Source organism: Mya arenaria, chromosome 2, assembly GCF_026914265.1.
Source record: "Mya arenaria isolate MELC-2E11 chromosome 2, ASM2691426v1".
Lineage (NCBI taxonomy): Eukaryota > Metazoa > Mollusca > Bivalvia > Myida > Myidae > Mya > Mya arenaria.
This window is the reverse complement of record NC_069123.1, coordinates 60,068,040-60,095,354: the sequence shown is the minus strand read 5'-3', so window position 1 is coordinate 60,095,354 and position 27,315 is coordinate 60,068,040. Positions and strand designations below refer to the sequence as shown.

Here is a 27,315-nt window from a genome sequence, read left to right as displayed (position 1 = left end):
CAGATATATAACATTCTAAAAGCTAAATGAGCATATATTTTCCAACATATTTCCGACTGATTTCACCGCTTACGCCTGACAAAAAGTCAGATAATCGTTTTTCACTAACTTTTATATGCCTCCCATAATTGTTTGTCAGGGTTTAAAATGCAAAAGGACATGTAAATGCAGAAACATTTATTGTATTAAGTTCAGTTGGATTTTTATTATAAACATTAAATAAAAGCACAAAGACTGATATTAAAACAGCTTGAGAACATTTCATTCTCATTATAAATACAAAATCTTTGCAATAACATGTTCAACACAGACTGCCTTACGCTTGCAACATGTTCAACACAGACTGCCTTACGCTTGTGACACGTTCAACACAGATTGCCTTTAGCTTGTGACATGTTCAACACAGATTGCCTTTAGCTTGCAACATGTTCAACACAGACTGCCTTACGCTTGTGACATGTTCAACACAGATTGCCTTTAGCTTGTGACATGTTCAACACAGATTGCCTTTAGCTTGTGACATGTTCAACACAGATTGCCTTTAGCTTGTGACATGTTCAACACAGATTGCCTTTAGCTTGTGACATGTTCAACACAGACTGCCCTCAACTTGTAACATGTTCAATGTGGACTGCCTTATGCTGGTAACATGTTCAACCCAGACTACTTTTTGATTTAAACATGGTCAACCTGGACTGCACAATGCTGTAACATATTCAATACTGCCTTACCCTGACAACTTTTATCATGATCAACCCCGACTGCCTTAAGTTGGTAACATCTATAACCCAGACTGCCTTATGCTGTTAACATGTTCAATACATACTGCCTCATAAAATGCTGGTATCACGTTCTCTCTACAATGGTACATGGACTTTAATATTAAAGTATGCATGTTTTATACAGAACACTTATACTTTATTTTATATTTTACATTTCTGACAACTTGCATTTTGTATATGTATTTTTATTTTGACATGCACATCAATATAAGCAAATGAAATACGCAACTGTTTACATTTATTCCAGTACATTCACAGTTACTTTTATATTCTCAGTTTCTGAGGTACTTTTTAGCAATTAATCACTGCCAGTCACATTTACTGATGTTATGCTTTATTCAAAACCAGCAAAACCAGCAAAGTGTTTATTTCAAAGCACACATTCGTCATTAGATCATTCAAACAATCTGAAGTCACAAATATTCATAATACTGCTTTTCGACTCTATTTCTCAATTTTCTTATTAGGTGAAGATGCTGCATTGTCTGGTGACTTCTTGCACAGGGAGTAAAACATTTCCAGGGGTTTATTCACTTTCCAGTACTTATCATTGACCTGTTCAAGGGTTATGTTCCCAGGAAGCAAGATGTAGTTGTCTCCACTAGCTGCGATATAGATGGCATACCTCTTGTCGTCCGCAGATGAAGGGTCAAGGTCACTCTGCACCTCAATAGACAGCCGGATGGCAAGGTACTTGGAAAGGTGCTCCACTGTAGAATAGTTTTGGGTTTTTTAACTTGTAGCAACAGCAAAGTATATGGACATAATATATATCATATAATGAGTTCTTTTAATGAACTTACACAGGAAGTTAATTTTTAAGCGTGACAGTAGCTTTATTTTTACTGTTAATTAACAAAGAGGCAATAAATATTTAACTTATATCAAGCTTAAACAATAAGCATGATGAAGAAATGTTGTGGCCTGGTTCTCGCAGATTGCGTCACGTATATAAAAAGTTACAAAATTTGATAAAAAAGGGTTCACCAGCTGAGCTTTTGATGTAAAATGATGTCTTTCTAAGTTCTGAATGTAGTTTATGTAGTCATTTTGATCTTTTTTTTTGTATAAATGTGAAAATTATTATGAATTTTACACAATTTCTAGAGCCTTTGAATATTACTATTTACTTAAATAACAACCTAAAGTATATGAAGCACTAAAAGAAATTTGAATTCATTAATTTGAGTTTAGGTTAACAATATTATTGAAAAAATAGAGTATACACTCCTTTACCTGTTGCATTAGCTGTTGTTTTGATGTATCTTGCTTCCTCCTGCTTGTCACCGCAATCTTTCGGATGAGGTTTGAACACCAGCTCTATCTCACTCAATGGTTGCGCTTGCTCTGGCTGGCTGGGTTCAGGAGCCTCAAGGAGGGAGTTCTCAGTGCTCGAGTCATCTGAGAACTGCTTTAACTTTTTCCTGGGAGTGTTGTCATTGGAAGTACAGGAACCAGTGTCTGCTGCCCGTACCAGACCATCCGGATCGGAGATCTGTTTTCTAACTCTCTGTGCTCGATTTAAAGCCTGCTGCCGTAACCCTTCTTCTATGCTAAAACGACAAATATATAAATGATTGATAAATATATGGATGTTAACATCAATTAACATAATGTGGTTGCATTGTCTGATATATAAAAAAATTTAATTGTAAAATGTATTACTTACAGAAAGACTAATGTATGATGTAGCAATTGACTTTACCAGTATCCTACAATAATAGACTGGATAATTGTAGATGTAAAATAGAGCGACGGATCAATACCTCACTCGACAGCTACATATTAAAACAGTTCTCCTTGTGCAGGTAGTTTACAATATCTGATAGCTTTATAATATTTTTCAGTTTATTTTATAGCATAATCATGTTACCTCTGTGTTAAAGCTGCTGTGCTGTGGTGTCTGTTCAATTTTGCCAGTACCCTTTCCTGGTGAGCTTCGTATTCATCTCTGCTTGGGTAAATCTTGGAAATTAGCGCATCGAAGTTTGGGTCAGGTCTTAATGACCGCTTTGAAACCAATTTCTTCCTACACGTAGGGCATTCTTTGTTCCCGCTACGTAATGCTGTGATGATGCATTCCTGGCAAAATCTGTGTAAACATTCCTTTGTTGTCATCGTGTTTTTCAGCATATCTAGACATATTGGACACATTAATTCGCTGTGCAAACTACGGGGTGAGACTGCTATTTCAGTATTATCGGTAATGGCTTCTTGCGGGGTACGATGAAGCTCGTACAAGCTTAATTCCCATGTTTGAGTCGGTGCGTGAGGCGCCTCATTCGCCATCTTTGTTTTGAATTTTACTTTTGCGAAACTTTAAATCGTTATCGTTATGCAGCAGCCAACAGTTTTGGGTCACACGTTTACCCCATAAATCGATTATAATTCGTGGAATCAGTCATGATCAATCCGATGAAGTACGTACATTGGTACTAACTTATTTCCATTTAGGAGTATTTCATCGCGTCCTTTTCAGCATATGTCATATTTTAATGTAGTCTATCGCTATGGATCATTATGAACGGGGGGTTCAACGGTATGACCGCGCTTTCAAGAATCCCACCGACGACCCCTAGCTACACCTTCCCCCATGCACCCCCAGGCCTTTCTATATCTCGTCCAACTAGGTAAATATTTGAAGCTATGTAGTGTAAATCGTTTCTGAGAATCTAAAACTGTTTTATTTATAAAGCCCTTGCTAGCTGAATCCCATCGGTCACATAGGCTGTTACTAATTGAACATGAATTTCATTGTTTTGTAAATGTCCATGTTATGCTGATGTTAGAAATATCTGAAACGTAACTACATCAACCATTCTGTGTTCAAAATTCTACAACTATTGAAATCAAATGACAGGAATGAATTAAACTAGCAATTAATATTGGTATTAGAAATATTTTAAATGAGTGTTGAAAGATAAATGTTCAACCTCCAATTGTTGTTACAAATAGTATGGGTTTTTTTTAAATGATATGAAACAGCATATTTATATTCACCATTTCTTGTTGTGTATACACGTTGACACAATATATGAATCAATGTATATCCTGACAATGTACATTGTACACGTCTGAATGAAATATCTGTTCTATTCTGTTCTCTTCTTTATTCTACGGCGTGAAAAGTATATCCGTCAAGGTAAACGGGTACCAGCGGATAACTGACGGGTCCAAACCCTAGGTCCAAATGGTTCACTCGTGTATGCCCAAATAGTGGCATAAAACATGAACTTTTTAAGTTTAGAACCAAGTTTCAAATACACTATCAGAATGTTTAATATTAAGTATCCAAGCGGCCACCTGTTAGTTTTTTCTTTATTTTGTAAATATAAACAAAATAAATACATGTAAACGGTTAACTGGTTAGAATAAAGAACGCCCTTTACGTGTAACATTAAGCTTTATAGAATATTGATACAACTGAATTTACACCAAGTGTAAACATTGTTTTTACTGTTGACGGACAATAATCCAACAATGCTTACCACATAAATGTTGTCCATTTTATAATGAAACAATGTTTATAGGTATACAATTTTGTCTCTTTGAACTGTGTATTTATGTATTAAGAAGAATTGTACACACACGTCGAGATTTAAACACATTTGTGAATTATATAAGTCAAGGCAGGATGATTGTCTGCTAGAACATTATACCAAAATCTTAGTCTTACAAATATAGCACACACTTAGGTTTTCATAATTTATTGCATTATGGCCTTGTCATGGGAGATTGTTTAACATATAATAGCACATTTGTTTGTTTACATAAGCTCCTCACATCACAGAAAAACTATGTTGTCACTAAACCTTGAGCTCTGTCGAAAGTCAGGGAACATCTTTCTAAAAGAACAACATGTAAGATCACGTACACAACAATTGGACGAGTTTAAAGTGTTCTCAGTAGTACAGTTCACAATAGCACATTTGGCGTCACTACTTGAAGTTCTAATTCCAGTGATTGTAATTGGGCGTTCAGTTACACGCATGGAGAGTATTGACCAGTCAGATAAATCCATTGAACATTTAGCACATTCTAATACAGTTTCACCAGCACTGCTGCCTACAGTCATATGTTCACTAACACGTTTATCCAGGTTTCTGTGAAATTCAATAGGTCCACTCTTAAATTCCGACGTTGACACAATTAGCCAATCATTATTTTCTATCTCATCGTCAAGAATCACCCACTCGTCGTCGGAACTTTTCAGTCGTTCACTTCCTATCTCGTCCTCTTTATCTTCTCTTGCATCATGGTTATTGGAAAATAACAAACGCTCAAATGATACATCTGACAGCTCACATTCGTCAGATTCCCGAGTAGCCGGGTCGTCTGCCGTGTATCTGTCGTCTGTCTCACCTGTGCCGTCTGCTGCGCTATCAAGAGTCACGGACATGTCTGTAGTGTCAAGCGACTCGCAGCTTCCGTAGTAACCATGGGAACACCAGCTGTCGCTGCACAAACGGACGGAGCTGTCGAGAGAGCTTTCCGAAATGAACGTGAGATTTCTCTGTGTTTGAGAATGCCAACTGGGTAGACAAGTGGGAGTTGTCGCGAATAAGCTTTCGGAAGTCTGGTCGCAACTCGCACATGGGGAATGAAGGAAGCTCAGATATTCAGCGTATCGAGGCAGGCTAGGTTCACACACCTCCGTTAGCGAACTGAAAATATAGGCACTTTAATATATTATATTCTTTGAACAAGGTTTTTTTATTTATAAATTACTATGCTTCAGTTTGTTAAGAAAGTTTTGTTTTCTTTTCAGAAAAATAAATTGATTATTTTCAAGCGACTGACATAAGTAACTGCATTTGGTTTCACATGTGTTTTTAAAAGCCGTATATTATATATTTGTTTAGTATTTATAATGATAGTCAAATCAAAGTGGAGTCTTATAAACCAAATGTTGGTCAATGGATTTAGCCGTTTACATTGAAATTGTGGTTATCATTACGTAAACATTTATTACCTCGGTTGCAGACAGGAGTCATCCCAGAACCAGGCGTCCTCTTCTCCATCCGTCTGTATGCTTTCTGCCAGAAACGCCGTGTTCTGTAAAAAAAAGGACAGCACATTGAGTTCAAGTGTTGTAGAAGATTCAATTGTGAACAACGTTTCTTTTCGGCATACCGAATGTATTGTTAGTATATAAACACAGTCATTCTAAATCATTCCTGGTCGACACACACCTCAAGCATCGACGGTACATCCGTTAAATTGTGATGTGCGTATTCAAATGGTGACGCGTTCATATTGACCATATTTGTGGTGGATGTTGTTAAGTTTCGGGACATTTTTCATCGCAATTCAACGGCTGCTCCGTCGAGCATGTTATGTGGTGAGCTTTTCCGACTTTTTTATCAGCTTTGCAAAAGCAATTGAGTACACACAAAATCGTTTAAGGTTATATTAGATTAATAATCTCCGTGATTGCTGCATTTGTTGCATGAATAGTGAAAGTTTCCGATAATCTGAATTTAAAATGTAATATATGATCTAGAAATTAATACACTTACGGATTCTGTCCAGAGGTTGTAGGAGATCTCCTCCAGCCGGGATATCAGCGGCAGGTGCTGCTCCATGTTCTCCTGAAACCGAAAATCATCATCACCATCATCATCATCATGATCTCTCTTCTTAAAGTTAGTGAATATTTTTTTTTCAGTTAATTAACAGGATTAAATATCCAAATTTGTTTACACAGTGACATTGAATATTCAAATTCAAATAATTGAACTTGTATTTACTTTTGTCAAACAGCATTTTGTTCTCAAAGACGTGTTCTATTTTATCACCAACGTGGAACATTTTCTAACCTGCATATAGTGGTTGATGGCCGTCTCCGTGGCCCGCACAAGGCGCCTTCTCGGGGTTTCCATCTGGCCGTTCATCTTCTGCCCGTCCGCCACTTGGGTGTGCCTTCTATAGATTTAACTTTTCGAGGTCTAACGATGGACGTTATCTTCCAATCTGTTCTCACTGGGACCACTGATTTGCTATCAACTGGTGTTTACTTTAACATCCTGTTTGTTTTGTAAGATGCCGTTTGTTTATGTTTAGATAAGTATTTGTCTTACTTGTGATATTACACGGCCTTAAGACTGCAAATCAAAGTAACCATTGACGGTGGTCAGTTTCATGCTTTGTTCAGAAGTACAATGTTTGTACCCAGTGGCGTGTGTCGAGCTGAGATACGTGAGAAAACTGCCATCAATGAGACTTCGTGACAAACTTAGAAACAATTACTAATGATAGGACAATTACTTTTGTCACACTTTAATTAATGCCAATTATCTAATATTGAGAGCATATTAATTACATACTTTCATTTAATTTTCGCCTACTTAGTTAAATCGTTTACTTACTTATTGAAGAACCGCCTTGCTAATTACGTTGAATCTAATAACCTTATTGTTGTAGTCAAGCCCGATTAGGAGAAGCTATACAACTATGGACAACATGTATATATTGAATTAATTAGTATAATATTGAGTATTAAAAAAAATTATTTTGTGCATTAATAGACTTGAAACAAGCCTTTAAAACAGCGTGGAAGTCGGGCTGCGGCAGAAACTAAAAATATAAATAAAAAATGTCTGAAACTAATTCAGAACATGTTTAACAATATAAAGTCATGATAATCAAACAATTCCTAATATTCATACTTAAAGTCCTTACAAGGGTATTATGGTGTCCGCCAAGACCATTCTTTCTCTGCTTTTTTTCATTTTTTTAAAAAATGTTTTTCACTCGTATTTTTGTCCAAAATGTATGGTCAAAATTACACAATCAAATACAGTTGTTTTTGGTGAAGGCCGACAACAGTTTTAGAACTCCAAATTAAAAAAAAACAACACACACTCGAAGTAGTAAAGGAATATAAAAAAATGGGATCTAGTAAAGCATAACTGGTTCATTTGCTAGATGTAAAAACAAATAGCGTCTCAGGCCACTCGAGCAATGTATAGTCTGATCCGAAATTCCAATCGTCTATCTTTACCAATTGACCTATGCTTAGAACTTGTTGAAATATCAAATAAAACCTATTTTACAATAGCATGCAGAAAATTTGGGGGTTTGTTAACAAATACATATTGGAAAGCAATGTTTCCATTGAAAACAACTCGGATGTAAATGGACGGTTTACAATGTTAGGAATCTTCACATTAACGCTGCCAGTATATCTCGTAGTAATTCAAGAAAATTCAATACTTCATTAAACTTAATTTGTAACGACACATAGTAACAAAAATGATTGTGTGTGTATGTGTGCGTGCGTGCATGCGTGTGTGCGCGCACGCGTACATGTACGCACGCTCGCCTGCGTGCGTGTGTGCGTGTCTGTGTGCCTCGAAACAAGAAACTAAATGAAGAAGAAGAAACAGTTTCTGGACACCATAGACACTTTATCGTCACTATTTTTGTGCTTCGATTCGTCACTGGCTTCGTGTCCCTTGGAACAACAACTCTCGTCGCACGGGTGGATGGCGCTGCACATGGAACTTCCGGAAGTGTTGAGACTTTCCCCGTCACTTTAATGGTGGAAGGGCGAAGCGCCAGCACCACCTGCGTCTTTTTCATCGCCCAGACCAGCACGATCGGCTTCCCATCACCGGCTTCTCTCCTGGCTTCTCATTGGCTGGACGGTGATCTGGGGGTAGCAGTAATAAACTGGCAGACACGAAAAAGTTAACGAATAGACTAAGAAATAAATATTGTATTAAATTTAAATTGCCAAATATGGCTACATTGAAATATTTTGATTTACTTTAACAAAACTTAGCTAAGTACATAAATAGTACTATGTAATGCATTATGACAGGAAAAGATAAAAGTTAAGCTCAGTGGCGTAGCTAGGGCCTTAAAACTTGTAGGCTCGATATGTTTCTTTGTGAGTTTGGGGACTTTTATATGCACATTACACACACTCAATAATGATTACAATAAAACTTAGCAATACACCATGCATATAGTTTAAATAAACATCAAACTTGTTCCCGTAAAAATAAAACAAAAAACTTTTGAGAGTAGTTCAAAGTGTTTGAGTAGCTATTTTTTATGTTGCATTTTTGGGTTATTCAAATTAATCATTTTTCAAAATAGTTGTAGGCCCAGGTCTGCAAGGGCTATTTGTTGCTTCGCCATTGTTTAGCTGCTTCTATTGGTATTTTTTTCTGATATAAAAATAGATTATTACTTTTGTAAATAAATATGTGATTTTCATTACATTTTAGCTTTATCATTATACTTCTTGTGTCTTTGCCATAGTAGATAGTTTGTAAATGGCCAAAGGCAAACATGCCGATTCGCCGATAAACTCTGGAACTATTAACTCTGAAACTTAAAGGGACTTGACACCAGATGATACTATTTAATTTGGGAAGACACCAGATGATACAATATAAACTGGGAACTCATTATGCGCTAGTTTTGAACGGGTAAACTCAGCTGATACAGCGACAAAATATTATTTTAATCATGTACGTAAAGTGATGTATTATCAGCCTCATACTAGGTCGTATTGACAAATCTAGGCTTGTTTTTAGGAAATAATGTATTTGCCAATTTAGGGACCATCTGGTGTCTATAGTCCCTTTAAGGGCACCTGTCAAATTGATCTATTTTACATGATTATCTTTCAGATTATTATTGGCCGATATTTTTGTTTATAGTTGGTTTGCCAATAAAGCAAATCTAAAACTTAGATATCTGATTTTAAATATGTTGTTATTAAATACAACACTTCATGATACGAATTTAGGAAAAGTTTTAAAGTTTATACAGTATAAACTAGTTGTCAATGTGAGGAAATAAGCAACGATTTCTTATGCATTTTCATTTATTCATACCTTTACTCGAATACATGTAATATGCTTATACATATCAATAGCTAATACAACAACATCAATAACAAATTCAAAATGAGCACCGAAAACAACTGTCTGAGATGACGGGGAGGTCGAAACCACGAACATACAGAACTGAACACAGAGCAGGTCATTAAATTTCCAATGGCTTGATCTCTTTTTGTTTCCTGGACACCAACGTTGTTTTTCATTGTCTCTTTTTTATCACAAATCACCACGTCCAACACATTATCGTCACTTGTTTCGTGCTCCGATTCGTCCCCAGCTTCGAATCCCGCGGAAAACAAGCTCTCGTCACACAGGCGGATGGAGATTCCGGAAGTGTTGAGACTTTCCCCGTCACTATAATGGTTGGAGGGTAAAGCACCAGTACCAGTGGCGAGGTCTGACATCCGATTCCTGCGTCTTCTCAATCGCCCAGACCAACACGATCGGCTTCTCGTCTCAGCAACAGCTTCTCTCCTGGCCTCTAGTGGACTGGGTGATGATCTGAAATATACGTATGTTGATGTTATAACCTTGTATGGGCAATGAAAAAAGAACTTAAGCGGAAGTGATACGCTTATATAATAAGCAGTAATAAACTGGCAGAAACGACGCGACAGTTAGTAGTAGCTGAAAAAGCAAATGAAAAATATAATCATTTATGAGGCTAAATTATGAGGCGACATATGCGGAGTACTTGTATCTTCCGAGGTGACAGGAAAAGAAAAGTGTTTGACATGACTTAAACTACGAGTATAACTGCTGTGACATATGTCATTATTTACCTCAGTCGAAGACATGAGTTATCCCAGAACCAGGCGTCCTCCTCTCCGTCTGTCTGTAAGCTTTCCTCTAGGAACGCCGTGTTCTGTAACCATAAGACATGACATTATTTATTTTTACTACTGCGAGTTCAGATATTGGCGCTCAAGTTTCCAGTATATTATTTCAAAAGGTAAGGTAAGCTTGGCTGAACGTAATGCGCGAACTTTTTTACAGTATTAACGAAACAGGAGGTTAACTTACCGATTCGACCCAAAACTGAAATACTGCATCCTCCAGCGACGCGATAAGGGGCATATTCGCGCTGCAGTCACACTAAAATAGAAAAGAAATGGAAAATTAAGCAAAAAATACACATACACAAAAATACCAAAAACTTTAATACGCTTGTATATAGCTTAACCACATGTTTTCATAGAATTGCATCCAGCAAGCACTGTGATACGATGCGAATTTTATACTATATCATTGGAAATAAAAGATTTATTATAACTATTACCTCGACTAACTCCTGTATAGCCTTTTCAGTAGCGTCCATAAGGCATCTTATATGACAACCCGACATATTAAGGTAGTTATTTAATGAATGTGATTAAAAAGACTTATTTTCATTGAATGTTATATCTATAGTAAACAAGGAATGCAGTGAAGCCACATAAATTATTATGTAAACATGTACTTCTCTGATTGAATTTATTCAATCATTTTGAATAAATACCATTTGCATGTTCAATTAATTGCATATGAGCACGGGGAGACAGTTAGGCATTAATGAGCATGAGCACTTTGAGTTGTTTGGTCGGTTAATAATTAGATGTGAACAACTGAACATATCAAGGTAATCAATTGAAATTTAATACCTACACAACTCGTTAATTGAGATGAATACATTTATGATTACATTGTTCCGTGCTTCACATGTATACTGTTGTAATTTTACTGATTGACTTTAATTTGTACCCCAACCATCATAATTATAAAAGTGAATGTGTGTGGATGCATGCTTTTTTAAAGTTATAAGGATTGCGAATAATGGTGGTGACGTAAATTTATTGTAGAAGATTTCCATTTTTAATCCTGGATATCTTCGATTAAAACGATAGGGATTATCACAAGTGAATGATTTCAACAAATTCAAGGAGAACAGATGGCCATGAGATGAATATGACACTTGAACTTTACACTATAGCTTGTAATTCAATATCAGTGTATCAAGTTCTATTAGAAGCGCTCGTGTTGAGCACGAGTCACTGTCAAACTCGAGCTCCATGTAAGCTCCAGTAAATAGGTTTAGTGCTAGTCAATGTTATTCGAAGAAAAGGGATGGCGGAAAAGTAAGCACTCACTAAGCAAATAGATTCACTAGAGTTTAGAGAGGGCTTTCTTCATCGGCAGATGATTCAAAGGAATGAGTTCAAATACCGAAAATGATATGAAATCAGACAAGCTGACATTTTGTTGTCTACATCAGAGCCCACCTTGAGCAGGGGATTTTGTCAAAATCCCTATTGTCGGAGGTGTACCAGGCATATTAAAAAAAATAGAATCCGAGTCCAAGTCTTTTATCACGGGTGTCAGTCGCACCGTGCCTGTCAAAGTCCCGGCGGTTGCCGAAGAGCAATTCTTCTAGACGGGGAAAAACGTTAATATGTGTATTTGTTTAACTTTAAGTTAATTTAAGTATATGCATCGGCACCCACCCCGTCCCCTTCATGCACATTAGGAGCTGCAAAGGGAAGCAAGCGGTGCGTAGAGTGTCTCAGAAACCATTGACTGTCTCGTATCAAATATGGCGCGCTCCATGTTGGCTGCTTATACAAATATAAGACCTTTAGGGGAATTGCTTTGCAATGGGTGGCCGAGGTGAATTTCACAATATATTGAATATGCAAATTTTGGTGCATGTAGTGTAGAATAGGCAAAACTTGGTGATAAACGTTGGCTAAATTTGAATAAATGATTAAATCATTGAATAAATAATTGTAAACATGACTAGGGACCCTAGTAGTAGTAGGATATTCACGTTCATCCGTTAATTTGCAGACAATCTGTTAAGTAGCAGACTTTTCATATTTTCATTCTTTAAAGATCTGAAATGAAATTGAAATATGTATTGGTTTTGGACCAAAAATTAGTTTTCCCAGTAATGCATCTGAAAACATTCATTCATTATTCTACTCTATGACATCGAAATTGCAGAAAAAATACAATTGCATCTAAAATGTTTTAGTGGGATACAAACCCACGCCAATTAAGTTGAGAAAAAAATAGAAAACAGCAACCTGAACCACTAGGCCACCAGGACGTATATAATAGTGATGGACATTTTTACCTTTTAACAATCCATTGATAATGCACCAGTCAACAGGGTCCGGGAAAAAGCAGGGACTTTGACTTTCGGTCCAGCCAAGCCTTGGTAAAAAAATCCCCGTCCTGCGGGGCCACATGAAAGAAAAAACACAGCCCATTTCCCCGGCTCTCATTGGTATACCCCGGGACCTGGGGGGGGGGGGGGAGTGGATACAAATGACTGGTGCATAACATTATGTGATAATGTAAATCAACAAATCACACATATTTGTTATTCATGCCAAAGAAAATTGTGGTCTTCAAAGACGGTATTTGATTTTAAGCAATTATCAACATCGATGAAGGATTTAACATTTGGAATCTTAGTTATGACACCCCTAATGACTTGCCACACTTTATTTTGTCTTACAAAAAGAGGTGCATTTTACAAAAGACACAAGGGAGTTCTGTGAACCACAGTAACATGAATTTTGGAAATTGAATGTCATTTGGCCAAAGTTTTTTTATTGTTCTTTTAACAAAATCTTGCCACTGAAAAAAAATGTGATTTTGGAAAGAGAAAAATGGAAATCATTTTTTTTATTTATTCAGTTTCACTTAAAATGATAACGTCTGCGATAGCCAAATTTTCTATATAAAATTTTCATTGTTTCTGGAGCCAGTTTTCGATTATTCATCCCATTGTATGTGCTGATTTTTGTATCTTTTGTGAGATGTCTGATTGGATAACAAAGGTTTTGAAGGAACATGGAAGCCTTCTGCCTTGGTGCAGTTAAATTATTCCTTGGATGGCAAAAAAGTCAATTATTTTATAAAAATAAATGAAAATGATACCATCTCTGACTTTTTTAACAACAACATTCCCCCTCGAACACTCGTTAATAATAATATATGTGGTTATCAAACAGCTGGTAATGCAAATAAACAAGAAAAAATATAGAAACACCAAATGACATGCCGGGATCTGTTTAATTCAATTTGGGATCTAGTTCATTGACATAGAGGTTCTGTTGAAGACAGAGGAAGAAATATGCCCCCTCTCATTTCAATGCATTTGAGGTCATGATGTCAGCAACTAAGACAAAAGTAATGCATTCTTAATTAGTAATTAATTAACATTTCCTTCCGTACAAAAAAAAATAAAATTAAAGGCCATATTGACAATTATAATGTCATGTAATCAACTTCGAGGTCATTGTTTTTCATTCCATGTTCAAAATAATAAATAATTATGCTATATCAAGTATATTATGCATAGGTTTGTTGAATAAAAGGTTTGAGAACTGTAAACATGTTAACATTATATGAATCCTGTTAATATTTTTTGCCCTTTTTGCCAAAACAACGTTATTTTTCCTCTACCTAGGTGGCTTTTTCCACACTTACATAATTTATACGTGCCGGTATTAGGTACACATCTTTATATTGTATAATCAGTCAAGCTGACATTTTGTTGTCTACATCAGAGCCCACCCTGGAGCAGGGGATTTTGTCAAAATCCCTCTTGTCGGAGGTGTACCAGCAGTGCGTTCAGTAAGGCGAGCGTTTTGACGCTCGCAAACGCTTTGTTTTGTATCCCAGTTGCAACGCATCGCAAACACGTTAAGGGGGAAATCAAACAGCAAACGTTCGCCGCAAACATGTTTACTGAACGCGTTGCAGTCTTTTTAAAAAAAAAATAGAATCCGAGTCCAAGTCTTTTATCACGGGTGTCAGTCCCACCGTGCCTGTAAAAGTCCCCGCGGTTGCTGAAGCGCAATTCTTCCAGACGGGGAAAAACGTTAATAATTATGTGTATTTGTTTAACTTTTAGTTTCCACAGTTTTGTAATTTATACATACCGGTATCAGGTTCACATCTTTATATTGTATAAAACACAATTATGTGGATTAAATTATGAGCATGGTCACAATACATTTATTCTCAAAATTTGTGTCACTGTGTTCAGACACCTGTGGTGTCTAGTGTTCTAAAGATAGATTATAATGGAAAATTGATGCAAAAGGTCGACATTGTCAACTATTAACAGTGATTTTGTTATCATTGAGAACTGAAATATTCATTTTAAAAATCCACATATAGCTCTTCAACATTGCATATCTTTCAAAAATTAGTCTCAGAAAACACAATGTTTCAAAATCACAGTGTTTGTCTCAGAAAGTGCACATTTGCAAGTTCAAGTTGAGCTTAGGAATTTATAACGTTTTGCTTTTCAAAAATAAAAAATAAGAGAAGGGCATTAGAATAGTGTTAATACATAACATGTGAATGTGTGAAATTTAGACTATTATAGTATTATGTTATTTTTCTTGAAATTTACAGCATGAGTTTCTTCTCTTTTATAGGATCATTGCAAATGACTTGAGATGTTTATCCACAACTCCCTGCTGTTGTATAGCTGAAAAGCCTAAAAGGCCAGATAACGTATATTTTCAATACCGTCTCAAAGTTAAAGATGAAGTGGACAGGTTATATCCAGGTACGCTTTGTTTTTGTGTCGCATGTGAAGCTTTGGAGATGCATATGAATTACTTTGTCTGTTGTCATCATCTGTGGCATTGTGGTAGGAGTAATACTATGGTTTCTGTTCAATAACGTTTGAATGACATTTTTGTAAGTCTTCAAACTTGGTATGAACATTTGTGATGGTCAGTACATGACCTATTTTGGGATAATGTGATGGTCAGTACATACACCTATTTTGGGATAATGTGATGGTCAGTACATGACACCTATTTTGGGATAATGTGATGGTCAGTACATGACACCTATTTTGGGATAATGTGATGGTCAGTACATGACACCTATTTTGGGATAATGTGATGGTCAGTACATGACACCTATTTTGGGATAAGAAGGTCAAAGGTCATGATGACCTTTAGGCTTATCAAAAAAGAGGGGTTGCTCCAGGCAAGAGACACATACAAATCACAGATTTCTAGTATGTTTACAAGAGACTTATATTTTTTTGCCTCCACAAAAATTGGGGGGTGGCAGTGTATAGATTTGCCCTTGACCCTCCGTGTGTGCGTGCGTCCTTCAGACATACTGTCTTAATTATGCAAACTTGTCTCATTTAAAACAATATAACCAAAAGTCTTGAAACCTTGGGGTCATCTTAATTGGGTGATGTGCACCTGAGGTTTGCTTCCTACTGCATTATGCCAAAACAGCAGAGGTATAGACCTTGCATAAGCAAAAATATGCATTTCTTGACTTCTTTTGCTCCAACTCCCAAACTATATTACCTAGAGTCATGAAACACAGGAGAATGTTTATAGTGTGATGAAATTGTGCACCTGTGGTTTGGTTTCCTGCTGCACTAATAGTAACCAGAGTTATGGCCCTTAAAATTGCATTTCTGGACTGTGACTCTCAATACTCCATACCTATTTCACCCAAGAGTCTAGAAACCTTGGCAGAATATTTGTTTAGATGATGATGGTGTACACCCAGGACTGTGTTTACACTGCACTTATTTTATGGAACTTGTAATTTGATGCACATTTATGAACAATGGAGAAACTAATGGACCTTTCTTTTGTGACAAATGCGGCATTTAGGGTATCTGTGTCCTATGGACAGTTCTAGTTTTACCAAGCAAACACTTATTATTCTTATGGGTATATTATTTGTTTGGGATGATCACTGTAAAACACATTGTGTAGGTTCGTTTCCTTTATTATAAGTCACTCATAGAATGACAACACACAGGAAGTTACGTTACGTCACTCTCGTACATCGTGTTATGTCGCACCAAAATCCCAACATTATTGTCTTTGACAAGTTTTATAAACAGCAAGTGTGTTTCAGTTACTTGAAATTATGGCGATAGTTTTGTCAAATTACCTGTATGATTTTTACATTTAACAGTCATTAAACAATCTAACAAATCTTTGCTTTTTTCTGTTTTTGCAGAGAAGAGTGTTTCTGAAAAAGCAAAAATCTATGGAGACATGTACAGAAAACTACCTGATGCTGAAAAGCAGGTTTGTTTAAATTTTCCTCAGCATCCACATTTAGCCAGGGATCCAACATAATTTATTTTTGCAGAAATGTAAATGAGGGAAATGTTAGATATGGAACAAAATGGCGGTTTGTGAAAGTATTTCTGTGTTTTTTTGAGGATATTTCGACCTGGTTAGTAAGATTATAGTGCTTTTATTGCAATAAAAATACGCCTCTGGTTGGTAAATGCTTTCACTTTTCAGTTTATTATCCCTAAATTTTTCGGGGTCAGGAGGTCAATAGCCAATGTCAAAGTCAGCATTGTTATGTCAGTACAATAATTTAAGATTAGTTTGACCAAAGACCATGAAACGTCACTGATGGGTTGCTTTTGACCAGTCATTTCAATGACCCATATTGTTTTTGGGGGTCAGTGGATCAAAGGTCAAGGTCACAGCCAATGTTGTATGGAAACAAATTCTGCATAAAAACTCAGAATGATTTAAGACTATGAAACTTTATTGGCACGTGTTATTAACCAATCAATGAATCTTGTTGATAATCAGCCATATCACTGCTGTTGATCTCCTGCTTTATATGTGCCAATGTTTAATTGACTTTGTCCTCAATTTCTTGAGCAGCTTGAGCCAAAGATCAGCATACTTTGGAATCAAGTTTATTGAATAAAATTGATAACCAGCCAGATTTCTGATTCAATAGTCCAGCGAGACAGGTCAATTATCCATGTATGTTTTTGCAATCCTTAAATCTTAGTAATGCCATATATTCACTGTCATATACCAATATTGCTTGTTGAGAAAATGTGCTTTTTTTGTAAAAATAAACTTTAATGCTACTTATTCATTGTTTATCGGTTTTAAACTGGAATATTTGAAGAATAAGGAGAGCTATACTACTCACCCAAGCGTTTGCGTCACACCTTGGTTAAGGTTTTGCATGTAGTCATTATCTCAGCAAATACATCATTTATTGCATTAAAACTCTAGATATGTATTCTCAACTATCAAACCTACTTAATTAATGAGGTTAGATAACACTAATTTAAAAATAATGCAAATAATGTTCCTTTATTACCGGTATTTGACTTAAAATTCTGGTGAAGTTTTTGCAAGTAGGCACATTTAAGTCAATATATTAGCAAATACAACACACATGTAGTGTATTGAAACTTTAGACATGTTCCCAACTATCCAACCTAATTAATGAATCGAGTTAGATATCTCTTGCATATAATGCAAATAGTGGCCATTTATTGTTTGACATAGAAATTCTTGTTAAGGACTTTATACGATGGTTCTCAACCACCCAGCTTACTAAAATAACCAAGTTGGATAACTGTTTTTTACAAATAATGGCCCTTTAATTTTTGGACTTCAAGATTCTGATTAAGGTTTTGCATGTTACCTTATTTAACTCAATATTTCTGCAAATACATCATGTTTTGCATTAAAACTTTATACTTTGGATCCCAACCATTTAAATTTCTTAAATAATCAAGTTAGATAACTCTTTCTCCCACCTCAGATAAGTAGATCCAAAAATTTGTCCATGCTGGAAATTTCCATTTTGCCCATGGGCAAAGAAATGATAAAACAAAGTACCCGTATGAAACTCCTTTTTTAATGAGATCACATAATTACCTCCCTTGTTGAAGACCGTCGTCTGTAGCATCATGGAAAACTTGTCTTGTGGCAATATTTAAAATCCAAATTATTACTTCAAATTATTTTAAATGCCACCATAAAAAGTTTTCACGCTCCATTCAAGAAATAATGCTGCACTCTTCTCATAACGATTTAACTATAAACATAATCTAAATCACTGAGCGCATATCCATGACAACCGTGACTATCACATCTATACGCACATTTTTTTCATGACACTCAAAAGAGTTCCAGCGAAAGATACATTTTTACTTTATTTTGTTTAACTGAGGTGGGAGAAAAAGCATCTTTCATGGCCAAGAGTATTAGATAGGTTCTGAGGAAACCTTGGGTTGGGATGAACCTATGTTACAACCTCAGACATAGAAGATACTTATATATATAATCTTGCATTCAATGCAAATTCTGCCTCTTTGTTATTTGACTTAAAATTCAGGTTAAGGTTTTGCATGTAAGCACATATAAGTCAATATCTCAGCTCCTACAGGATGTATTGCATTGAATCTTTAAACAATCAAGTATGATGACCCTTCCTGCATATAATGCAAATTTTGCCCCTTTATTTTTTGACTAAGAAATTCTGTTAAAGGTTTTGCTTTTAATCTTAAAGACAATAATGTTGGGATTTTGCACTGATCCATGCATGTTTGACTTAAACTTTGCTTTTTCTAAAACTAAAAAGCGGCTGAATAGTGGAGTGGGCTATCTCTGTGACAGCTCTTGTTTATTTTACATGATATATACGACAGCCATTGAACAAATGAGCTATTTCCACAACGTAATATCTTATTGGTGATGAAGTAAACAATCAGTATGACAACTTTAAAAATTGAAAATACATTGTAAAATATTTCATAACAGACTTAAATGGAAACTTGGATCGTATGAAACATTGAATCAGTCAAGGTTTTAGCTTGGGCCCGGTTTCCTCAAAAGATCTCAGTTTTACTGTATATGGGCATGTGTACATATGATTAATGGCCGTCAGTAAGGTTCGGGGAAGAGTGACCACTACATTTGTTCTAAATAAGTATTAGAAATTATTAAGGAGTGTATTAATTAATTGATTGCAATTTTACAAACTGTTATACCGAAAGCATAATGTAACTGGGTCCATATACACTAACCCCTTAAGTCAGACTTTAAGGCATAAGCTAAGAAATGCTCAATCTTTAATGTTACAAAATTAATATTTTGAACAAAAGAATTTTTTAAATATTTGTAGCTGTTGTTTGTTACATATACATTTTGCTGTTTAAATGATTGTCATTCTCTTACCTGGTGCTATATTTCAGACTCTAGCTGCCAATTATGCCCTGTTGGTGTCCAAGTATCAGGGTCATTCTCTTACCTGGTACTATATTTCAGACTCTAGCTGCCAATTATGCCCTGTTGGTGTCCAAGTATCAGGGTCATCCTCTTACCTGGTGCTATATTTCAGACTCTAGCTGCCAATTATGCCCTGTTAGTGTCCAAGTATCAGGGTCATCCTCTTACCTGGTGCTATATTTCAGACTCTAGCTGCCAATTATGCCCTGTTGGTGTCCAAGTATCAGGGTCATCCTCTTACCTGGTGCTATATTTCAGACTCTAGCTGCCAATTATGCCCTGTTGGTGTCCAAGTATCAGGGTCATCCTCTTACCTGGTGCTATATTTCAGACTCTAGCTGCCAATTATGCCCTGGTGTCCAAGTATCAGGGTCATCCTCTTACCTGGTGCTATATTTCAGACTCTAGCTGCCAATTATGCCCTGTTGGTGTCAAAGTATCAGGGTCATCCTCTTACCTGGTGCTATATTTCAGACTCTAGCTGCCAATACTGCCCTGTTGGTGTCCAAGTATCAGGGTCATCCTCTTACCTGGTGCTATATTTCAGACTCTAGCTGCCAATACTGCCCTGTTGGTGTCCAAGTATCAGGGTCATCCTCTTACCTGGTACTATATTTCAGACTCTAGCTGCCAATTATGCCCTGTTAGTGTCCAAGTATCAGGGTCATCCTCTTACCTGGTGCTATATTTCAGACTCTAGCTGCCAATTATGCCCTGTTGGTGTCCAAGTATCAGGGTCATCCTCTTACCTGGTGCTATATTTCAGACTCTAGCTGCCAATTATGCCCTGTTGGTGTCCAAGTATCAGGGTCATCCTCTTACCTGGTACTATATTTCAGACTCTAGCTGCCAATTATGCCCTGTTAGTGTCCAAGTATCAGGGTCATCCTCTTACCTGGTGCTATATTTCAGACTCTAGCTGCTAATTATGCCCTGTTGGTGTCCAAGTATCAGGAGCAGATAAAGGCGTGGAAGAACTCCCTATCCAAGGAGGAGATAACAATACTAGAGAAACAAAACCAGGAGAAAGCCAAGCAGAAGAAAAAGCGCAAGATAAAGAAGGTTTGAATTGATATTCTTGTTTAATTATATTCATCTAAATGATACATAATTGAATTGATTTTGTATAAAAAAAAATTCACTCAGATCATTTTACAAGAAAATTATGTGCAATTGTTTATAAAAACAATTTATTTCAAGTTATGGTCAGCTAGCAGGTTTTTACTGGAGTATAAAAAGTAAAGAGTATTTAGTTTTTCCATAAAAAAAACTAGGTTGTAAGATTGTCTTCATGACAGGATGGCATGCCACTTACAAGACTTGGGTCTGTACATGAAAGGTCAAGGTCACAATTAAATGTCATAAGTTAACACATGCCTCATACTTCATGTTCAGCCTGTTTTTTTGCATCTGGGTTTTTCACGTTGACTAAACCATGAACCAGACCCATGCCTGTAGGTCAAAGGTGAAGGTTGCACCGAAAGGTCATTTATCAAAAAATCTTGTATTTTGACATGTCAAGGTTGTTACTTGGCAATCATGTAAAACAAGTAAACTAGTTTTGTGATGTTAAGTGGAAACAATCAAACATGTTGCTTAGTATTGAATAATTCAGTTGAAACATGTAAACTAGTCCTGTATAGTTTAGTAAACATGTTTACTAGTTTAGTTTAGATTAAACATATTTTATTGCATGACGATACATTTACACAATATTTGATGATGATAACAACAAAAAAACAGAAACAGTGCCCTGTAACAAAGCTTACGTTCATATAAAAAGAACATGCAAAGGGATTGGGCCACGATTTTTTCCAACATCAGTTACGGCCCTTTCCCAAAAGGTTTACTAGTAGTTCATTGGAAACAAGTTAACACATCCCATATATTTAAGGGGAAACAAGTAAACTAGTCTTGTATTTTTCAGCTGCTGAAGGAGAATGAGAAACCTAAGAGGCCAGCGGCACCTTTCTTCATCTTCTACAAAGAACACTTACCTCAGAAAGGGGAGGGAATTGATGGTTACAGACAGGTGTGATACAATTTAAGGGGACACATGTATGAATGATGCCATTTTCTGTTCTTGTTATGGTTTTCTTGAAAGGTGCACTCATAGGCTTAGAGCAGATGTTTGTAAAATGTGGCCTTTAAAAATGGAAACTGTATAACATTTTGCATCTTAAAATGAATATGGATACTAGCGTTTCCAAGTAAAACAGGCTCAAATACTGGTTTTATCAAGGAAACAGGCCAAAAAGTAATTTACTTGCCCTAAAGGAGGGCCCTGATGTCAGCATCTGTGCGCAAATAAAGTTTTAGGGCAAGTTGGCAGTTCTGGGGATTGCGTTTGGGGCTATGGTCAAGGTTTTGTTACTGAAAAGAAATGAGAAATGGTTGGTACTGATTTTTATGCCCCGTGTCTCCGGTTCAATAACTTGTGTCCTAGCTATAACTTTCTCTTGTATGGACAATTTTTATAATAACTTGCCACATGTGTTTGATATACCAAGACGACGTGTCACGTGTAAGACCCGTGTCCCTACCTCTAAGGTCAAGGTCACACTTAGGTGTTTATTCACAATGGAATGCTGCATATAAGGACATAGAGTATAGGTTATCGTGTCAGGGATGTAACTTTCTCTTGTATGGGCATATTTTAAAATAACTTGCCACATGTGTTTGACATATCAAGAAGACTTGTGGCGTGCAAGACCCGTGTCCCTACCTCTACGGTCAAGGTCACACTTAGTGTTATTCACAATGGAATGCTGCATATATAAGGACATAGAGTATAGGTTGTCTTGTCCATGCTGTTACTTTCACTTGTATGGACAGATTTTAAAATGACATGCCACATGTATTTGACAAACCAAGATGACGCATTGCGTACAAGACCCATGTCCCTACCTCTAAGGTCAAGGTCACACTGTATGAATCATTAGATTGTGGTATTTTTATCAAGTTTGTTCAAATCGTGCCCCAGGAGTCAAAACTGGCGCTTGGGGTCACAAGTTTTCTATAGACTAATAGAAAATCTTTTATGTAGCATTATATAGTGGTCATCAACTAAGTTTGATAAAAATATGCCCCTTGACAAATCTGGCTATACACTGGGATTCACAAGTTTCCTATATACTTACGTAGGAAAATCTTCTTCTCTCAAACCGCTTGGCCCAGATCATTTATATGTGTTATGTAGCATCATATGATGGCCCTATGTCACGTTTGTTCAAATTATGCCCCTCATGCATAGCCAACCCCGACTTACTTGTACTTTCTTTTTTTGAAGATACAGCATTGAAATTTGGATCATTGTATAGTTTTGAAAACAAATATTAATATTGTTCTTGCATGACCTTGATTGTTACCTTACCATACTTTCGGACCATGACTGTGTTCAGCTTCGAAAATAAATATCAATGTTTCCTTCTGATGACCTATACTGTGACATACTGTGATAATATACTTGCTTTTGCTAATTTTGAAGCTGCAGACCATGTCTACAGTTTTTAAAACAAATATTATTGTTGTGCTTGGATGACCTTGACTTTGACCTTTTGACATACTTTCTTATTTTTGAAGCCACAGCAGTGAAATTTTGACAATGTGTCTGTTTTGCAAACAAACGTCAATGTGTTCCTCAGTTGAACTGTACCATGACCTTTTGACCTATTTGTCTTTTTTTTGAAGCTTCATGTAAAGCAATGAAATTTGGAACATGTGTACAGTTTTAATAACAAAAATCAAGGCTGTGCTTGATTGACCTTAACCACTACATTATTTAACAATATTTGATAAAAGTTTAATCCCTAGTTGCATTACCATAAACCAATACACTCATTGTGATGATTCAATTCTCAACTCGATTTAGGGCCACATGGCCCTCTTGTCTATAATGGGAAGGAATGCTGCATAGTTTATACCTACATTCAACTCTGCCAAATTAAGTTCATTATTACCTTGTGTCCGAAACACACTAAGTTGGTTAAAATGTTGTTATGACGAAAGCAATTGATCTGAAATATGTAAGGATTTATTTAAATTTATTGCGTTTTTCATAAATTTTGAAAAAAAATTACCCTCTTTCTCAGCCTACCTTATTTGGAGCTTTGTTTAAAATCATATAAAATGACTCTTACATGCATCTATTTTGTACCATTGTATGCTTATGTCATCTTACTGAACACTTGTTAATGGTCATAAACTGGTCAAATTCCACCCATTTTTCATTAATGAAGTATTTTGGGTGTTTCAGGCAGTTGCTGATGCTTCAGAACAGTGGAAGGGCATGTCCGAATCTCAGAAAAAGGTATCTTCAATCACTTTTATTATCAGAAAACATCAGAAGAAAATCTTATGACATGATGAAGTAATAGTACTACATAAATATTATCTGAAGTAAGCTTGAGTGTCTAACGAAGGAAGTAAAACTACATTTTTTCATAGCCTTGATGTTGTTGGTAGCACTGTCATGCATGTGCTTGAATTTCCGTCATGGGAACCCATAATTAATTTACACATCATATTATGTTTGGCAAGAACTTTCAATGTTGCAAAAATATTGCCTTAGATTTGTGTCTTGACCAATAAGAAAACAAATACAGACTAGCAATACAATTGTTGGATATCCAAAGATGATAAAATGAAGGATAAATTGTGATTTGAGGATTTAAGAGCTTTTAATTTCCGACTTCTGTACGTTTGTAAATTTTGTATTTTTTGCTCGGATAGAAATGGCTTTGGTCTTTGACCTGTTATACTTAAATGAAATGTTCAGGACTTTCAGGATTGGGACTTTTGGTCTGTTATCATCCCGGGATATGCTTTCATCAGTCCTCTTAACTTCTAAACTAGGTGTCCTACTTGCTTCGGTATATGCATTTAAACTTATATCTTAGAACCCACCAAGCGGATTTGAAGCTTATTTGAAATATATCTTGTTTTATTTACAGGTTTATTATGACCAGGCAGCTAAGCTGTTTGAGGACTACCAGCATCAAATGCATGTCTGGGAGACCCAAATGCTGAAAGAGGGAAAACACGAGCTTGTCCGTGCAAAAACACTTGAAAAGTTCAATCAGGAGAAGAAGAAAATGCATGAAGTTGTGACAAAACAAACTGAATCACAGAAAATGGACCCAGCATCAAAATCTAAAAAATGATTCTTTTTAATGAGGGAACTTCAAAAAGTTGTTAAAAATGATATAACATGTTTAATTGAGCCACTTTTCTTCATACATTGAATTGTGCGTATTGGTCAGGCCTTTATCTATAAAACATGAAACTTTTGCAGAAACTAATTGAGTAATTCAACAGTTATTTTGTTTTCAAATGATATATCTCCAACACTAGCCAATGTTTTTACTGTGTATTGAAATAAGAACTTCAGTAATTGAGTTAAGAAATCAAATTTCAATTTCAACTTAATCAAAACACAGCTCTTTGAAAATATTAATAGAGCTTGATCAATGCCAACAATGATTTAAAAAATTAAATATTTAAAGCTGGTCAATTAAGTTTAAAAGATGGCATCCATGGTGGACGTCAAACATAGCATTAACTGTAAAGTATGTTGTTGCTGTCAGTGAATGATTAGGGTATTGCTTATGAGGCAAGGATTTCTTAATGTATGTGCATCACCATCACCATTGTTCTAAAAGAAAAGAAAATATTGTTATGACTAAAAATTGGGACTTCGAAAAGGGCATTTTACTGTTATACGGCATTTTCCAAGCCAATACAAATGAGTGGAGGTGTTATTTCTTGACAGAATAATGAATGAAGTTGTGCTCCAACTTTGATTATGGTCACTAGAATTATTTTGTTAAAAATGTGCTTTTGGAATGGAGACTTAATACTTCATATGGCTTTTGAAGAAATATATTATTGCTTAAAACATATACTGCCGGCAGATATCTCTGCATGTTTTAGACAATGATTAGTAGGAATACAAAAATGCCTATGTGTAGAGGGGGCATATAAAGGAACCAATTTCATGTATCCTATGCTGGTGTGCATGATATTAGCCATGTTATAGAACTTTTTGGAAGTAATCTCAAATAGGGATAATGATGGTTTTCTCTTGCCATTTGCATTGATCCTATGTGGTTCATGATGGTTCACAAGAGTTGCTTAATGATATAGACTTTGTCAAATGTATTGAAAAGGGTTGTTTCCTGGATGGGATGTCCTCAACATGTTAGTACAGTATTAAAGTGTTGTGTATTCATGTTTTGTGTTTGTTGCTGCGAATAGGTTTGTACAAGGTTTTATGCTGACATAAAGCTAGATATTTACTGTAGTTACAAATGTATGTACAATAACATACCAGGAAACCCCTGAAATAATGGTGAATAGGGTAATATCCTACTTCGGTACTTGATAGCAACACTTTGCTACATATTTAAGTCACATTATAAGCCTAAAGCAACATCCATGATGGAAGTGAAGCACCATTATAATGACATTAATCGCATCTTCATATGGTTGCATACAAACTCCATTGGATAGTATCTCACAGGCATTTGTATATTCGAAAGAAATATTCCTTTCAAACATTGTTATAGAATTTAAATGTCAATGAACTGATGTAGTACTTTGAATCATATGTACCTGTTTGTTTTGTGGCTCATTTTTAGAACTTGTGTTATTCAATAACCAGAAATTGTAACATGACCACATTGTGTTCATTTCTTTCATAGCCTGTACTCATGTGTCTGTTCTTTGCGCATATATGAGTGCTTCCACTGTTTTATTCCCGGTAAACAAAAAAATAAATTCTGCATTATTTGTGATGCCAATGCCCTATCTCTTTCATTCTCTGAATATTTCAAAAGGTGTCAGTTCAATTATGAAGCCTTTGTTATCCTTTGACTTAGACAAGCACTGTTATTTTTGTTTTATCACTTTTATTTTTTGTTTAAAGCTAGAAATCTCAGGATTAGACTTCAAGCCAGCATATATTAAGCATATGTCATGTATAACTCCAGCCCACTTAATATTTTTTAGGGATGCAAACGAATATTCGAATATCCGAATATTCGATCGAACGTTTAGTATTCGAATGTTAAAATCGGTATTCGAATATTCGATTATTTTTTTCAAAAAATAGTGATATAAACCTTGAGTCTTTAGGGCAGTTGTTGTGTTTAAAATTATATTATATTGTCTTGTTTTTACAACAATACGCATCTTGTGCCTGAGGCGTTAACGAGATGACAATCGACTGTGCGTCATGTGTCAATTAGGGATCGATCGTAGGGTACTATAAACAGTGTCCATAATTGTAAAATAACTGGCTATTAGGAAGTAACATCAAACAAGTTTAATTGATTTTCAGTTCTTTTAAATGACCATGCCAATTAAGAATTTAAGGAAGCGGCCTTCACACCCTCTTGTCAGTTTGCCTGCCAATTAAGCTGAGCAATATTGCTCAAATCGGTGATTGATATTATACGCTGAAAGTAGATACCACTTCATTCCTTCAGAATATATGTTCGCAAAACATTATAAGTTAAACTTATTATTATATATTAGATTTGTATTTCTTAACAACGTAAAAGATGCCAGCCACATCTGAAGTATGGACTTATTTCACGCGCTCTGTTGACAAGAAATCTGTCA

The 27,315-nt window shown here is 35.9% G+C and overlaps 2 protein-coding genes across 2 annotated transcripts; one reads left to right on the top strand and one right to left on the bottom strand.

Moving 5' to 3' along the window:
* Positions 1-168: 168 nt before the first annotated feature.
* Positions 169-3,071, bottom strand: LOC128218666 (E3 ubiquitin-protein ligase RING2-A-like). The gene is made up of 3 exons (XM_052926332.1): positions 2,656-3,071; positions 2,019-2,335; positions 169-1,492 (listed from the first exon to the last, which is right to left on the bottom strand). Exons 1-3 carry the CDS (start codon positions 3,069-3,071, stop codon positions 1,227-1,229), a joined length of 999 nt encoding a protein of 332 aa, XP_052782292.1. The 3' UTR covers positions 169-1,226.
* A 9,128-nt stretch (positions 3,072-12,199) lies between these two features.
* On the top strand, positions 12,200-25,922 carry LOC128243785 (transcription factor A, mitochondrial-like). The gene is made up of 7 exons (XM_052961730.1): positions 12,200-12,283; positions 15,076-15,209; positions 16,649-16,719; positions 20,605-20,754; positions 21,620-21,724; positions 23,948-24,001; positions 24,645-25,922. Exons 1-7 carry the CDS (start codon positions 12,210-12,212, stop codon positions 24,852-24,854), a joined length of 798 nt encoding a protein of 265 aa, XP_052817690.1. The 5' UTR covers positions 12,200-12,209; the 3' UTR covers positions 24,855-25,922.
* The last annotated feature ends 1,393 nt before the right edge of the window (positions 25,923-27,315 follow it).